An 18,026-nucleotide genomic window follows, 5' to 3' on the forward strand; every position below is an offset into this window, starting at 1 on the left:
ACGCAAAAGTGTACAAGCCAGCCAATTTACTTGCAGGAGAAAATTCCTCCCTGGCCCTGAATACGGCAACCAAGTAAACCATTGCAAGGGCTGTAAGCAACATGCCTGCTTGCCTTCATTTGTAAAGTAGACATTGCCAAAACATCATAATTGGTAGGGTTCTCTCCCCCAAAGGAAATGAGTCCCAGTCAAGATGCCTCTTTGCTTGGGTAAAGAGGAAGCAAACAACAACTTGAATTAACACAACTTAATATAGAACAAAGAGGAAACAGAGAGAAGAATCCATGCAACATAGTGAGGAGAGGGGGGAATGAGGTGGAATTACATCTCCCAGAGATTCCTTGTTGAGAAATAGCTTAGTTCCTTAGAGAGATCTTCCCAAGGGTTGTGTTAGTCAGTGATTAAAAATAGAGCCAGAACTATTCAGTGGCATTGAAGCTTTGGCCTGCCTGCATGCCCAAGGACATGTATTTTGAAGCTTTCTTTCACCAAACCATTATGTCTTTACATCCTTTGCTCCATCAGTGCTGTAGATGAGTGTCAATAGTGTTCAGAAAGCAGCATTTCTCCCACAAGATTCCGACACCAGACTTAGGGTAAGCATTTTGCTGGACAGAGGAAACATGCTGCGACCTACGGTTGTTTAGATATGGGGCCTATTACCAAGATAATGAACTAAATAACTAAATAACAACAACCAAGATAATGGAAAGCTGGGTGGGAAGAAAGCTGATCCCTTGGTTTCCTTCAAAGGCACCAGGACTACCCCATTCTTAGTTGGCAGGGAAAGCTCTGCCTTATGCCCCCTTTTAGATATCCCTAAGGATTTAAGGGCAGCAGATAGGAATGGGTGAAAAATTTAATTCAATGTACATTAAAAGGAAACCTTTTAATGAACCAAATTCTGCAGTTCAATCTGGGCAAATAATGTGTAGAAAAATACATATACCAGGGTAAAGTGCATATAAAATGGATATATTAGTGGAAATGTATTATATTGAGGAAAATTGCTTTGCAAAAATGTGCATGCTAAGAAACAATTGATAGAAAATATATATTAGGAAATATTAGCACTAAAATGCTGGTGAATTTTCATGAGGACTTAGAAATAATAATCACAAACTGATGTGAAAATGTGGAAAACTGAGTGTAAGTTTGAAAAAAAGAAACAGGGAGAAACCAAAATTGACAGTTTATCCCATTTATATTTTAAGGAATACAGTTAATATCTAGTTCCCATGGAAACACATCCCAGGTCAAAGGAGAATCTCTCTCAGAAATCTTATAAGAAATAGATGAGCATTTTGTAAATTCATTCTTGGGAGTTAGACTTTTGATATAATTTAGAGTCAATTTGAAAAATAGCTGCTCTTGAGGAGTAATCACATAAGATCTGTACCACAAGTAGGTGGAGAAGGAACACCACACTGTGCTACCTGGTGACATGCCTGCTTAAGGCTTTGTCTTTCAGGGGAAACCAAAAGGGTACCCAAACTTTTAACATCTCCATACAGTATGTGACAATTCTTCTGTTGTGTGTTTCTAGATGGAGATAGCCAATGGAACCACAGTCCAGGAATTCATTTTACTGGGATTTAGAGTTGAGTCGCAGAAAGAATTTTTGCTCTTTGTGTTTTTCACCGTTCTCTACATGCTCACTTTGGCTGAGAATATCACCATTATCACAGTGGTATTCCTAGATAACCACTTGGCCCAGCTTCCCATGTACATCCTGCTCAGCAACTTTTCCTGGATGGAGATGTGCTATGTATCTACCACTGTGCCCCGTATGCTCTTTGACCTGGCATCCCATCATGGGGTAATTTCTTTCCATGAGTGCTTCCTTCAGTTCTACTTCTTCTTCTCATTTGGCTGCACAGAAACCTTCTTCCTCTCAGCCATGGCTTTGGATCGGTATTTGGCCATCTGCCATCCTCTGCGCTACCCACAACTTATGTCCCGGAATTTGTGTTATGCCCTGGTGGGTTCATGTTGGACTGGAGGCTTCCTGGGTTACATCATTCCAGTTATTTTAATCTCAAAGTTGTCCTTCTGTGGTCCTAATGTTATTGACCATTTTATGTGTGATCTTGGTCCAATTCTATCCTTGGCCTGCCCTCCTCTTGGGAACATTTCTATTGTCTGCAAAATTTTCATCAATACTCTGTTTTTAAGCAACATCTTCTTTGTTGTGCTATCCTATGGCTTTGTGATTCTTAATCTGATAAACACATCTAGCCAAGGCAGTCGAAGGAAGGCCTTCTCCACCATATCTTTTCATATAATGGTGGCAACACTTTTCTATGGCACAGTAGGAGCGATGTATTGTATTCCAGGTGGAGAAAGTCAGTCAGAGGTTGTGAAGGCAGTGACTGTCTTCTACACAGCTATTACACCCTTCCTTAACCCTCTAATCTACTGTCTGAGGAACAATCAGGTGAAAGAGGCTATGGGCAGGTTGTGGAGGAGAAAGCTAATAAGGTGACGAGTTGAGACAAAAGTAGGACAAAACAAGTCTTTCAAAACTGTCTCTCCAAACTTAAGTATTTAGAGTTGAGTAAGACAGACACATCTCCTCCCCCATATTTTATATTGTCCAGTCAAGATTCAAGCCAGGGAACACCTCAGGGTTGCCTAGAGTCAATCCATCTGAGACTATAAATCAAAATTAATTTTTATTTTACAAAGACTTGTCAACAAGACCACAAGAAACTCTATTTCCCCTTTAGGAACCAGAGTGCTAGGCCTAAAACACTTGAAGTAACCATCAGAGTTAAAATTATTTCCTAAAAATAAAATAGATCTAAGATTGATGCCGGTATGAACTGATCTCCAAATTATCCTTTTATATACCTGACATAAATGACAATTTATGGTATGGTTGTGAGCCAATTCTGTCATTGGCAAATGTCAGCAAAGCAGCAACATTTATCCATGCTGTCAGCACACCTCTTCTTAACCCACTGATCTTCCTTTCTGAGGTGAAAGAGGCACTGGTAAGGTTGTTGAGGCGAGACTTCTGAGGAGAAAGATCACAGTTAAGCTTAAACTGATCTGTTATGTAGCAGCAGTAGCAGGTACACCCTGACCCTTGACTCTAGCTGTGCTGCAAGTTGCTGATTCACTTAAAGGTGCTCAATCTCCTCCAGTAATCTCCTACTGTAACATCACTTTTTGGTTTCTCTGCAAAAGAGATATTTGAGTCAGAGGAATGCAGTGCTAAATCCTTCCTGTCCACAAGGCTCCTCCGATAGCAATGCTTCTGCAGTTGCTCTGCTTCTTTCCTTCATTCCCGGGTGAATAGGAATCTGACTTCTGGTCTCCGACAGCTTGGCAACCACATGGCACGATACAGTGCCAGATTTAGGAAGTTGTGAGCCGTCCCCCCTCCCCAAAGGGCACTGAGCTGAGGGGGCACAAAATTGAGAAGATTCATAATTTAGAAGATCCATTTGGGAGCTCCAAGTTTTGGCCATGGATGGGGCACTATATTACAAAAATTTTCCAAAGACTGTCCCTGCATGACAAAGAAGTTCACTTTACCTCTCTTTGAGGACTAAAATACAAGGCCTAACACTCAAGCTAAAATAATTTTCTACGTGTAATAAAAATGGTTGTTCTAATATCATTAAATATGAGAGTCTTAGCTGTGTGATTTTTGTGTGCTCCGACAAATGAAATATACATGCACTAAAAAGAATTAGATTTGAACCTTAAATGCCATTTGTTTTTACATTTCCAATGATATTCAACTTACGTGTGTACATGTCAAATATGTTTATATGTTTATGTGTCTGTGTATTTGACCATGAATTAGAATTCTTAATTGCTTAGTGCAAACTTTCACCTTCCTTTGTTGCAATATTCTACTATTCTGCAATTTCAAGAACATTATCTTAATTATCTTTTTATTTCTTTGGAAGGTTTGGGCCTCTTGACTGTGGATTTTTGTTTGTTCCTTGCTTGTTTCTAAAGATGTAAACTTTCCTTTCACTGCATGGCTATGGAGACTGGCTGTAACATTGTGTTTGTCATCACACACATTTTTCAAGGTAGCACCAAAGTAGCAAAAGGGGGCAAGTTCGGCCCACTGAAAGGAGAAGGATTTCCCAGCAGCTAGCCATTATTCAGTATCATCACTGTAGTAAGAGAGGAAAACAAAGCTCAGGGTCTATGAGTGCATTCATTACCACATTACAGTTCAGCACTGAGTTTCTTGGGCTGTTTGTGATAGGGTGGGGATATCGTTATCCTATGCAAAGGAGTTCAAACCTTGGGAAATATGAATTGGGAACAGCTTAAGGTTTGAAGCTGGTTTGAGAAACAAGGCATCAAACTGCAGTATTTTATAACGAAATACAGAATACTATTTTGTATACAATGGTACCTAGGGTTACATAAGCTTCAGGTTACAGACTCTGCTAACCCAGAAATAGTACCTCGGGTTAAGAACTTTGCTTCAGGATGAGAACAGAAATCGTGCTCTGGTGCCGGCGCAGAAGCAGGAGGCCCAATTAGCTAAAGTGGTGCTTCAGGTTAAGAACAGTTTCAGGTTAAGAACAGACCTCCAGAACGAATTAAGTTCTTAACCCGAGGTACCACTGTAATGTTGTGCGAACATGTAAAAAAACCAAGCGGTGGAAAGGTGGTGAGTGCACATTAAATGGGAGTGTAAACAAAGCCTCTATTGGCTTCAAATTCAATTCCCAAGGGAATCATCTGATATCCTTACTTGCAAAGAAACCTGCTGTGGAATAAAGCATTGCTTATGGAAAGAGAGAACACACCACAACTTGAATTAGCAGCACAGCTTAATATAGAACAAAGAAAGAACACAGAGTAGAATCTATGCAACATAGTAAGGAGAGGAGAAATGGGGTGGCATTGTGTCTCCCAAGAGACGCTACTGTGTGTTGCCAGATAGCTTAGTTCCTGAGAGAGGTGCTCTCAAGGGTTGAGCCAGTCAGTGATTAAAACTGCAGCCAGAAATAATGAGTGGCATTGAATCATTGTTATGCCTGAATTCATAGAGATATTTGGACTCTTTCTGATTCCAAACCCACGTTATGGTTATTTATGTCATTCACTCCTGCAGTTCCGAATGTGTGTGACAATATAAAACAAGGAGAGGAGCATACTTCCTCACCAAATTCTGAGAGAGGACTTGGGGTGAGCATTTCTGATGAATGGTGAAAACAAACTGCTAGCTATTAAGGGAGATAAACTGGATTTCTGATGGAAGCACCAGATACTTGGGTGGGAACTTGCATCAGAGGTGGAATGCCAACTCAAGAAGGAGGTACAGTGGTACCTCGGGTTAAGTACTTAATTCGTTCCGGAGGTCTGTTCTTAACCTGAAACTGTACTTAACCTGAAGCACCACTTTAGTTAATGGGGCCTCCTGCTGCTGCTGCGCCGGCACTGGAGCACGATTTCTGTTCTCATCCTGAAGCAAAGTTCTTAACCTGAGGTAATATTTCTGGGTTAGCAGAATCTGTAACCTGAAGCGTCTGTAACCTGAAGCGTATGTAACCCGAGGTACCACTGTAGTTCCTAATCCTGTAGATTACATGGGGCAACCAACACTCTATGCCAAATTTCGGCTCCTCAAGGACCATCATTCAACATTACGTGCCCAGGACAACAGCAGGGTCAAACAAATGTACAACAAATATATGAGATGCTCTGAAGCCTGTTGTAGTTTTATTAATGGTATGTGTGTGTGTGTGTATAATATTTTGACACACATTATTTTGATCAAAATCAATTTAAAAACATAATCTGAAATTTAATTTTCTACATATTCCTGTTGTTTTCAGTTAACCCAGCACAAGTAAAAAGTTAGATGCTGAAACCCTAAGATAATTATAAGGGAAAGGAATTTGAGATTAAATGCATTTACATCTAATCAAATTTGATGAATTCAAATTAATGTATATTTTAGGAGGTATTTTGTTATCATAGGGCTGGTCCTACAATTCAGCAAAGTGACAAAGGCTATTTCAGGTGGCAGAATATTTTTTTTGTTAGCCCAATTGTGTTTTGTTAGCCCCAAAATGGAAAACTAGCGAGGTCCCGACCAAAGAAGAGTGGCAACTTAAGTTGACAGAATATGCGCAGCTTGCAGATATAGAATAAGAGAACAAGAAGAATATATGTTTAGAGAAGACTGGAAAACATTTATTGAAGATATGGAAATAACTGTGTACAGCTGAAAACACTGGCAGCATTAAGATAAATTCAACAGTGTAAATAAGTTATGATGCATGTAATAATGGAATACTAAATGGTATAGTTTCTGTAAAATATGCAGGGATATGTGATATGTAAAATGAGCCATGGAAAAAGAAGAAGGGAAGTCATTGATATCTTAAGGATGTAAAAATGAGTACTTTAAATTGTAGAAGAGAAAACTTAATAAAAAATTATATACAAAATCAAAGTGTCGATCCTAGCATAGTGGGGAGGGGGATTTGATGTTCTTCGAACAGCAAAATGTCTCAGAGCATCAATGTCCCATCCCTTAACATATTTCACTCATAACCAGATTTAGATAAAGTATTTATCAGTCTCGTTCCTCTCACACCCACCCACACCCACCCACACAAACCCCCACACACCCACATTAAAAAAATACTATATACAGTAGTACCTCAGGTTACAGACGCTGCAGGTTACGGACTCCATTAACCCAGAAATAGTACCTCGGGTTAAGAACTTTGCTTCAGGATGAGAACAGAAATTGCATGGTGGCAGTGGCAATGGGAGGCCTCATTAGCTAAAGTGGTACCTCAGGTTAAGGACAGTTTCAGGTTAAAAACGGACCTCCGGAACGAATTAAGTTCCTAACCCAAGGTACCACTGTATTGAATTTTGTGATTTGGCTCAATGCCTCTTTCTTTCTTTCTTTCTTTCTTTCTTTCTTTCTTTCTTTCTTTCTTTCTTTCTTTCTCTCTCTCTCTCTCTCTTTCTCTCTTTCTCTCTTTCTCTCTTTCTCTCTTTCTCTCTTTCTCTCTTTCTCTCTTTCTCTCTGTCTCTCTCAGTGTGTGTTTGTGGCAGGGCAGTTGAAAGAATGGAGAGCATTTGGAGACAAGCTGTTCATGGCAAAGTTGCTAGAACTTTTCTGAATTATATTTCCCTATGCAATTCTGCTTTAAGTCCATTTGCTCCTATTCCATTTAAAATTTATAGCTAATCAGAAAAAACAATGGCTTCTGAACACTGTTCAGTTGTGATCTGATACACAGGGTGCAAGGAAGGAAAGGCCATACTGCACTCCCTAAATTTCATAGCTTTTTACCCTTTGTATGTTGGTGGAAACAGGCAGACAGGCTCATGGTATGTGAAGAAACCGCTACTTCTCTGATGGTGTATGATACTGCTTCTGTTTTTTTATTCCAGATGGAGATAGTCAATGGTACCACAGTGCAGGAATTCATCTTGTTGGGATTTGGAGTTGAGAAGGAGAAGCGGTTAGTGCTCCTCATTGTTTTTACCATCCTCTATATCGTCACTTTAGTTGAGAACATCACCATTATCACAGTGGTTTTCTTTGATGCTCACTTAGCCCAGCTTCCCATGTACATCTTGCTGAGCAACTTCTCCTGGCTGGAGATATGCTACGTGACCACCACTGTGCCCCATATGCTCTTTGACCTGGTGTCTCCTCCTGGGCTCATCTCCTTCCATGCCTGCTTCCTCCAGTTCTACTTCTTATTCTCACTTGGCAGCACTGAATTCTTTTTCCTCTCAGCCATGGCTTTGGATCGGTATTTGGCCATCTGCCATCCTCTGCGCTACCCACAAATTATGTCCCCAAATTCCTGCTATTCCCTGGTGGCCTCTTGTTGGGTCCTTGGCTTTCTGGCCTACATTGTCCCAGCTACTTTGATCTCCAAGCTAACCTTCTGCGGACCTAACATCATTGACCATTTTGTGTGTGACCCTGTGCCAATTCTGTCCTTGGCCTGTCCTCCTCTTGGAAATGTACCCTTTATATGCCAGGTCATCATACATGTTTTGTTTTCAGTCAATGTATTATTTGTTGTCTTATCATATGGCATAGTCATTTTTACCCTGATAAAGTCCTCTGACAAAGGTAGCCGTCAGAAGTCCTTCTCCACCGTATCCATGCACCTCTTAGTGGTGACCCTCTTTTATGGCACAGTGGGAGCTATGTATTTAATTCCACATGGAGAAAGCCAAGCAGGGGCCACAAAGGCAGCCACACTCTTCTACACTGCCATTTCACCTTTTCTGAACCCGCTGATTTACTGTCTGAGGAATGATCAGGTGAGGGAGGCTCTGGGCAAGTTGCTTAGGAGAATGTCACGACTGCTGATGACAAAGGGCATAGTATAAAAATTGCTGGTAGGAATGGGAAATAAAGTTAAAACAAAGCAACATGCCCATTTGAAGAGATCATAGAATCATGGAGTTGGAAGGGACCCTGAGAGCCATTTTGACCAACCTCAGATCAAGTTAATTTATCCCAAGACATACAAGTGGGGTACACATCCCTCTTTTAAGTTAAATCAATCAACATAGTAGTGTAAGTAGAACATCTCTTCTCAAATCGCTTAAGCCCTTTAAGGGTTTTGATGGTGTTACAGGAAGTCCCTCTGTTAATGTTCCTACTCTGAAAGGATGAAGTGTAGGTGTGTAGGAGTGTGTGAAGAAATAGCAGTGGCAGAGAGAGATGCAGAAAGGTCCATCATGAAGGAAAGTGTAGGCTGAATGGGCCTTGGGGTTGCAGGGTGTCTTTCTCAGGGTTTCTGCTGCTTGGGAGGAATGTGTGTCCTGCTTGCCTCAACTTATTCTTCACTTGCCTATATGGAAATAAAACAAATATTGCCAAAATAGCACAAATGTCTGATTTCCTCTCCTCCAAACAAAACTGATTCTGGTTAAGGTGTTTCTGGAATGAATAATTGCTTATGGAAAGGGGGACCACACCACGATTGTAGATTTATTGTATTCCGGGTGGAGGAAGTCAGTCAAAGGTTGTGAAGGCAGTGACTGTCTTCTACACAGCTATTACACCCTTCCTTAACTCTCCAATCTACTGTCTGAAGAACAATCATGTGAAAGAGGCTATGGGCAGGTTGCACGAAAGAAAGGTAATAATATGTGTTGAGACAAAATAGGACAAAACAAGTCTTTCAGAACTCTCTCCAAACTTAAATATTTCGAGTTAAGTAAGACAGACACATCTCCTCCCTCATATTTTATACTGTCCAGTCAAGATTCAATCCAGGAAACACCTCAGGGTTGCCTACAATCAATCTATCTGAGACTAGAAATCAAAATTATTTTTTAATTTATATAGTCTTGTCAACAAGACCATAAGAAACTCCATTTCCCATTTAGGAACTGGAATGCTAGGCCTAAAACACTTGAAGTAACCATCAGAGTTAAAATTATTTCCTAAAGGTTTTTGTGTGCTCCATCAAATGAAATATATACACACTAAAAATAATTAAATTTGAACCTTAAATACCATTTGTTTTTACATTTCCAATGATATTCAACTTACGTGTGTACATGGCGAATATGTTTATATGTTTATGTGTCTGTGTATTTGACGATGAATTAGAATTCTTAATTGCTTAGTGCAAACTTTCACCTTCCTTTGTTGCAATATTCTACTATTCTGCAATTTCAAGAACGTTATCTTAATTATCTTTTTATTCCTTTGGAAGTTTTGGGCCTCTTGACTGTTGATTTTTGTTTGTTCCTTGCTTGTTTCTAAAGATGTAAACTTTCCTTTCACTGCATGGCTATGGAGACTGGCTGTAACATTGTGATTGCCATCACACACATTTTTCAAGGTAGCACCAAAGTAGCAAAAGGCAGCAAGTTCGGCCCACTGAAAGGAGAAGGATTTTCCAACAGCTAGCCATTATTCAGTATCATCACTGCAGTAAGAGAGGAAAACAAAACCCAAGGTCTATGAGTGCATTCATTACCAAATTATAGTTCAGCACTGAGTTTCCTGGGCTGTTTGTGCACAACGCTTTCTCCCTTAAATATTCACATCAGCATGGCTTCATTAGTGTCACATTTGTTTCTGTTTGTGTATGCACTAGGGGGCATTGATAGGGTGGGGATGTCTTTATCCTACGCAAAGGAGTTCAAATCTTGGTTAAGATGAATTGGGAACAGCTTAAGGGTTTGAAGCTGGTTTGAGAAACAATGCATCCATCTGCAGTATTTTATAACTAAGTACAGAAGTCATGCTGGCCACAGGACCCGGAAGCTGTATGCTGGCTCCCTCGGCCAATAAAGCAAGATGAGCGCCACAACCCCAGAGTCGGCCCCGACTGGACCTAATGGTCAGGGGTCCCTTTACCTTTTTTACAGAATACTATTTTGTATAATGTTGTGTGAACATGTAAAAAAACCAAGCGGTGGAAAGGTGGTGAGTGCACAGTAAATGGGAATGTGAACAAAGCCTCTATTTGCTTCAAATTCAATTCCCAAGGGTAGGATTATTCCTAATGTCAATCTTTTAGACAGCAGCACGTCAGGGAAAAGGGCTGTAGAAGAAGAAGAAGAAGAAGAAGAAGAGGAGGAGGAGGAGAAGGAAGAAGAAGAGTTTGGATTTGATATCCGGCTTTATCACTACCCGAAGGAGTCTCAAAGCGGCTAACATTCTCCTTTCCCTTCCACCCCCACAACAAACACTCTGTGAGGTGAGTGGGGCTGAGAGACTTCAGAGAAGTGTGACTAGCCCAAGGTTACCCAACAGCTGCATGTGGAGGAGCAGAGATGTGAACCCGGTTCACCAGATTACAAATCTACCACTCTTAACCACTACACCATACTGGCTCTCTGAAGCAAAGACTGTTCCCTAATTTGTCTTGGTGTAGGGAACGTTTATACAACAGTAACCCTGTGGTTGTTTGTAAACTGTCAGCTACAGTTGCAGGGGTAGATAGATCAATAATCTCTGGACTGATGGAAAAACTAAACACATCATGCAGTATTGCTAAAGAATCTGTCTAGCCAGTCTTTTGTCAGGCAGATTGCTTGGTAACTGATATAGGAGGGCCAAGTTGATGCATACTCAGTAGGTCTCAGATCTTGCAAAAAGACTGTTTATCCCACTGGGAGGGAGGATGAGAGGTAGGGGTGCTGAATTTTGGGGTTGCACAGGGCACTACTGAAATTTGAGAACCCAAGGTGAGGTAGCAGAAGGGAAAGACAACTAGTCAGCCCAAAGTCTGGATCTTTCAGAGCCACAACATTTTCTTCAAGGGAGGGGGATGCTTTAAACCCATTCTCGTGGTAAGCAGGACACTAGGGGAATGTACTCTGGCCATGCTTTGTATTTGTTTTGTTTTCTGCTCTTGGTGGAACCATGTTCATTGTATTATATCAATACATCATTTGCTGGTTGTAAAGATCACACTCCATTATAACCATAAGGAAGGGCAGACAGTGCTGACTAAAACAAGAGGGAGGAATCTGAAGCCCAGGAACAAAATGTGGTCCTCTGGGTCGTTCTATCCAATTCTTGGTACTCTATGAATGCCATGCGCCCTACTCTGTGATAGGTCACACCACTTCTCCCAAGGACATGCCCTTCACCAGGCCTTCTTCATACCCTCCCTGCCTGGCTTGGCTGTCCCCTTGAACTCTTATCACCTGTCTATGTTTCCTGGATGGAAGATAGAGAAGGGTGTGTAGTGAATTTGTGGCTTGGTAGAAATGAGTGTCCTGCTAGCCTCGACTTATGCTCCACTTCTATATATGGAAATAAAACAAGTAAAAACAACAACATATCTGATGTCTGATATCCTTACTTGCAAACAAAACTGTCATGGAATGAACATTTGCTTATGGAAAGAGAGACCACACCACAACTTGAATTAGCAGCACAGCTTAATATAGAACAAAGAAAGAACACAGAGTAGAATCTATGCAACATAGTAAGGAGAGGAGAAATGGGGTGGCATTGTGTCTCCCAAGAGATGCTACTGTGTGTTGCCAGATAGCTTAGTTCCTGAGAGAGGTGCTCTCAAGGGTTGAGCCAGTCAGTGATTAAAACTGCAGCCAGAAATAATGAGTGGCATTGAAGCATTGGTGTGCCTGAATTCACACAGAGATATTTGGACTCTTTCTGATTCCAAACCCACGTTATGGTCATTTATGTCATTCACTCCTGCAATTCCGAATGTGTGTGACAATATAAAACAAGGAGAGGAGCATACTTCCTTACCAAATTCTGAGAGAGGACTTGGGGTGAGCATTTCTGATGAATGGTGAAAACAAACCGCTAGCTATAAAGGGAGATAAACTGGATTTCTGATGGAAGCACAAGATACCTGGGTGGGAACTTGCATCAGAGGTGGAATGCCAACCCAAGAAGTAGGTAGTTCCTAATACTATGGATTATATGGGGCAACCAACACACTATGTCAAATTGCAGCTCAACAAGGACCATCATTCAACATTAAGTGCCCAGGACAACAGCAGGGTCAAACAAATATACACCAAATATCTGAGGTGTTCTGAAGCCTGTTGTAGTTTAATTAATAGTGTGTGTGTGTGTGTGTGTGTGTGTGTGTGTGTGTGTGTTTGTGTGTGTGTGTGTAATATTTTGACACACATTATTTTGATGAAAATTAATTTAAAAACATAATCTGAAATTTAATTTTCTAAATATTCCTGTTGTTTTCAGTTAACACAGCATAAATAAAAAGTTAGATGCTGAAACCCTCAGATAATTATAAGGGAAAGGAATTTGAGATTAAATGCATTTACATCTAAATAAATTTGATGAAATCGAATTAATGTATATTTTAGGAGCTATTTTGTTATCATAGGGTTGGCCCTACAGTTGAGCAAAGCAACAAAGGCTATTTCAGGTGGCAGAATTTTTTTTTGTTAGCCCAATTGTGTTTTATTAGCCCCAAAATGGAAAACTAGCAAGGTCCTGAATTATATTTCCCCATAGTTGTCCGCTTTTAAGTGCATTTGCTCTTATTCCATTTTAAATTTATAGCTAATTAGAAAAAATATTGCTTCTGATCACTGTTCACTTGTGATCTGCTACACACGGTGCAAGGAAGGAAAGGCCCTACTGCACTCCCTAAATTTCATAGCTGTTTGGAAGTGTTCCCTTTATCTGTTGGTGGAAACAGGCAGACAGGCTCATGGTATGTGAAGAAACCGCTACTTCTCTGAAGGTGTATGATACTTCTTCTGTTTTTTGATTCCAGATGGAGATAGTCAATGGTACCACAGTGCAGGAATTCATCTTGTTGGGATTTGGAGTTGAGAAGGAGAAGCGGTTAGTGCTCCTCATTGTTTTTACCATCCTCTATATCGTCACTTTAGTTGAGAACATCACCATTATCACAGTGGTTTTCTTCGATGCTCACTTAGCCCAGCTTCCCATGTACATCTTGCTGAGCAACTTCTCCTGGCTGGAGATATGCTACGTGACCACAACTGTGCCCCATATGCTCTTTGGCCTGGTGTCTCCTCCTGGGCTCATCTCCTTCTATGCCTGTATCCTCCAGTTCTACTTCTTATTCTCACTTGGCAGCACTGAATTCTTCTTCCTCTCAGCCATGGCTTTGGACCGATATTTGGCCATCTGCCACCCACTACGCTACCCACAAATTATGTCCCCAAATTCCTGCTATTCCCTGGTGGCCTCTTGTTGGGTCCTTGGCTTTCTGGCCTACATTGTCCCAGCTACTTTGATCTCTAAGCTAACCTTCTGCGGACCTAACATCATTGACCATTTTGTGTGTGATCCTGTGCCAATTCTGTCCTTGGCCTGTGCTCCTCTTGGAAGTGTTCCCTTTATATGCCAGGTCATCATGCATGTCATGTTTTTAGTCAATGTATTATTTGTTGTCTTATCATATGGCATAGTCATTTTTACCCTGATAAAGTCCTCTGACAAAGGTAGCCGTCAGAAGTCCTTCTCCACTGTATCTATGCACCTCTTAGTGGTGACCCTCTTTTATGGCACAGTGGGAGCTATGTATTTAATTCCACATGGAGAAAGCCAGCCAGAGGCCACAAAGGCAGCCACACTTTTCTACACTGCTATTTCACCTTTTCTGAACCCGCTGATTTACTGTCTGAGGAATGATCAGGTGAGGGAGGCTCTGGGCAAGTTGCTTAGGAGAATGTCACGACTGCTGATGACAAAGGGCATGGTATAAAAATTGCTGGTAGGAATGGGAAATAAAGTTAAAACAAAGAAACATGCCCATTTGAAGAGATCATAGAATCATGAAGTTGGACGGCACCCTGAGAGTAATTTTACCAACCTCAGATCAAGTTAATTTATCCCAAGACATACAAGCGGGGTACACATCCCTCTTTTAAGTTAAGTCAATCAACATAGTAGTATAGGTAGAACACATCCTCTTCAAATCCCTTAAGCCCCACACCTTCTAAGGGTTTTGATGGTGTTACAGGAAGTCCCTCTGTTAATGTCCCCACCCTGAAGGGATGTAGTGTAGGTGTGTAGGAGCGTGTGAAGAAATAGCAGCGGCAGAGAGAGCTGCAGAAAGGTCCATCAGAGAGGGAAATGTAGGCTGAATGGTGCAGGGTGCCTCTCCCAGGCTTTCTGCTGCTTGCCTCAACTTATTCTTCACTTGCCTATATGGAAATAAAACAAATATTGCCAAAATAGCACAAATGTCTGATATCCTCTCCTCCGAACAAAACTGATTCTGGTTAAGGTGTTTCTGGAATGAATAATTGCTTATGGAAAGGGGGACCACACCACGATTATAGATGCATGAAAACTGACTCCTTTTTGGAAATAAAACATTGTCAAGGCCGATAAGTTTAATTTAAACTTTTAGTTGTAGAACGTTCCTCATAACAAAGCAGCTTGGCTGGTCTAGTAGAGAGCAAATCTGTTAATATGACAAAACGTGTTGATGGGCCATCTGAGAGGAACCCTTTGCCCTTTGAAGGAACAGGAAAAGAGAGTCTTGAGCAGGGGTTGCTGAGAAGAAGAAGAAGAAGGGGGAAAAGAGACAGGGAAATATCTTGGTTGAAGGCTGGCTGCACTTCTGTGGGGGATAAGCTCCTCTTGAAATGAACTTGATATAAGACTTGGACTCTCTCCATGTAGACAGAAGGTGCAAATAGGTAAATAAACCATATTTCTTAAAGCTACGGCAGTCTCCCACTATATCTCAATTCTCCAAAGCAACACAGATCCTGGGTGAGTGCCTGGAGCCCCATGGACTCTTGCTACCACTCCACAAACAGCGGAGGAGGAAGGTGGGTGTGGTAGAGGCGGGCTGCCCCAGGTGTCATCATGTGGGGGGTGACAAAATGCTCAACGCGCCCACTCCCGGACCCCGAAAGAAAGCAGTGCCTTCAGACAGATAATGCCGTCATGCTCCTTCCGCTGCCACAGGTTGCCCTGGTGGGAAAGGAGAAGCGGGCGGGGCGGGGAGGCTGAGGGTGGGGAGAGGTCAGTGCGAACCCAAACCTCCAGGACACCGTCTCCAACCCTTGAGCCTGGCCGTGGCTCTGCCTCCTCCTTCTCTTCTCAGGGAGGCCACTGGACTTGGACCGGAGGAAGGGGGAGAAGCCGGGATCTACATAGGATAGCTGCCTGCGCAGCTGTTTTTCACGGGGGGGGGGGAGGAAAGAGGAGAAGCCAGAATCTAAATCGGATAGCTGCTTGCATGGATGTCTTTCACAGGGGGGTAGAGGGAGGAAGGGGGAATTTCAATGTGGGGGGGGTGGCAAAAAATTTCCGCACCGGGTACCACCTGACCCTGCTACGCCACTCTCCACAAAGAGAAGGAGATACACCTAACTTTTGTAACAATATACCGTATTTTTCGCTCTATAGGACGCACTTTTTCCCCTCCAAAAATGAAGGGGAAATGTGTGTGTGTCCTATGGGGCAAATGCAGGCTTTCACTGAAGCCTGGAGAGCGAGAGGGGTCGGTGCACACCGACCCCTCTCGCTCTCCAGGCTTCAGGAGAGCCCCAGCGCCAGCCCCACAAGGTCGGGGGACAGAGGGAGGCGGAACGCTGCCATCCCGCTGTCTCCCGAAGTGGTTTGGAGGTTGATGGCGGGGAGACCCCGCCGCCAGCCCCGCAAGCTCCGGGGACAGCTGGGAGACGCAGCGCTTCTTCCTGCTGTCCCCGGACCTGGTCTGAAGGCGGGCGGTGGGGAGAAGTGTGCTTCTCCCCGCTGCCTGCCCCGCAAGCTCCGGGGACAGCTGGGAGACGCAGCGCGTCTTCCTGCTGTTCCCGGACCTGCTCTGAAGGCAGGTGGCGGGGAGAAGAGCGCTTCTCCCCGCTGCCTGCCCCGCAAGCTCCGGGGACAGCTGGGAGGCGCAGCGCGTCTTCCTGCTGTCCCCGGACCTGATCTGAAGGCGGGCGGCGGGGAGAAGAGCGCTTCTCCCCGCTGCCTGCCCCACAAGCTCTGGGGACAGCTGGGAGACGCAGCGCGTCTTCCCGCTGTCCCCGGACCTGATCTGAAGGCGGGCGGCGGGGAGAAGAGCGCTTCTCCCCGCTGCCTGCCCCGCAAGCTCTGGGGACAGCTGGGAGGCTCAGCGCGTCTTCCTGCTGTCCCCGGACCTGATCTGAAGGCGGGCGGTGGGGAGAAGAGCGCTTCTCCCCGCTGCCGGCCCCACAAGCGCCTGGGGGGGAAATAAAATATTTTTTCTTTATTTCCCCCCCAAAAAACTTGATGCGTCCTATGGGCCGGTGCGTCCTATGGGGCGAAAAATACGGTATACCAGATCTTCTTTGCAATATATGACATCCTAGAGTAATGGCCCAGGGTAGCTGGTTGTTCCATGGGAATTAAAAAGTTAGCTACAGTGGTGCCTCGCAAGATGAAATTAATCCGTTCCGCGAGTCTCTTCGTCTTGCGGTTTTTTCGTCTTGCAAAGCACGGCTATTAGCGGCTTAGCGGCTTTAAGAAAAAAGAAACAAACTCGCAAGAACTCGCAAGACGTTTCGTCTTGCGAAGCAAGCCCATAGGGAAATTCGTCTTGCGGAACGACTCAAAAAACGCAAAACCCTTTCGTCTAGCGAGTTTTTCGTCTTGCGAGGCATTTGTCTTGTGGGGCACCACTGTAATTGCAGTGCTTTATTTTTAGAAAAAAAAAGGTGCTGGTACTGTAACATGAAGTTGCTACAGCAAGTCCAATTACATAATTGTTTAGAACTGGTAACTGAGTTGGCCTGTTTCCCTTTCCCCTCCTCATTCCTTTTCCCCTTTTGTGTCACATCTTCTCAAATGGAAGCCTGTTGGCAGAGACAAAATTATTTCCAATCAGTAAGCAGAATTTAGAAAATTATTGGCACTCTATAAACTAATGATCATTAAGAAGAATACATCACACCAGCTCTGGTTCATGTGCTCCGAGCTTTGGCCATTCAATTTGTTCTTTAAGAACATTTGGAAGAGGTAGTGTTTTGGAAAAACAGGAGGCATGCATCATACCAAAGTGGAGGGAGGCAGCCTGTGGCATAACATTGCATCCCACTCCCAAAGGGTGCTATTTTGATTTTTTTTTTAATTGTTCCTGAAGGAGATATTCCCAAGATTCATTTCAGTTTCTGATTAAAGCTGTAGTCGGCACTGATCGGGGCATTTGAACTCTAGTCTGCATGTACATATATCTGGTGACTTTTAATTTCCTCCAGAACTGCAGTATGGTCCTTTATGTCCTTCACACCATCTGTCTGGAAGTCAACTACCAGTTAAATGCACAGAGAAGACTAACCTCCACCCCAGATTCTGTTGCTTCACTTCTGATGAGCCTTCTACTTTATGAGTCAATGTTTTAACTCCTATTGACAACCTTTCCCCCAAATCATGTCATGAATGTCTAGTGAGTTTTTTCCTGGATGACAGAGCAGCATTTTGACTCCTACTGAGGTATGGAGAGTGTTTTTTGTAGTTGTGTTGTGCTTGTGGGCTTCCCATAGGCCACCTGCTGGACTAGATGGGCCTTTGATGTGGCCCAGTAAGGATCTTCTTATGGGAGTCATTGCCAGCAAAAAAGAAA

At 42.9% G+C, this 18,026-nt stretch overlaps 3 protein-coding genes across 3 annotated transcripts in view; 2 read left to right on the plus strand and 1 right to left on the minus strand.

Moving 5' to 3' along the window:
- The window catches only part of LOC308460892 (vomeronasal type-2 receptor 26-like), a gene marked incomplete at its 3' end in the record, with an annotated part of 285,070 nt that overhangs the window by 120,511 nt on the left and 146,533 nt on the right, over positions 1-18,026 (minus strand). The gene's annotated exons all lie outside the window — the stretch shown is intronic.
- LOC308460898 (olfactory receptor 11G2-like) lies at positions 1,547-8,361 on the plus strand (the record flags this gene model as incomplete). Its single annotated transcript, XM_080977432.1, has 2 exons — positions 1,547-1,914; positions 7,731-8,361. The coding sequence occupies 2 exons, from the start codon at positions 1,547-1,549 to the stop codon at positions 8,359-8,361; spliced, it is 999 nt and encodes a 332-aa protein (XP_080833558.1).
- Positions 13,227-14,186, plus strand: LOC308460705 (olfactory receptor 11G2-like; the record flags this gene model as incomplete). Its single annotated transcript, XM_080977205.1, has 1 exon — positions 13,227-14,186. One exon carries the CDS (start codon positions 13,227-13,229, stop codon positions 14,184-14,186), a length of 960 nt encoding a protein of 319 aa, XP_080833331.1.

This window comes from Podarcis pityusensis (assembly GCF_964106645.2).
Source record: "Podarcis pityusensis genome assembly, chromosome: 13".
NCBI classification, from domain to species: Eukaryota; Metazoa; Chordata; class Lepidosauria; order Squamata; family Lacertidae; genus Podarcis; species Podarcis pityusensis.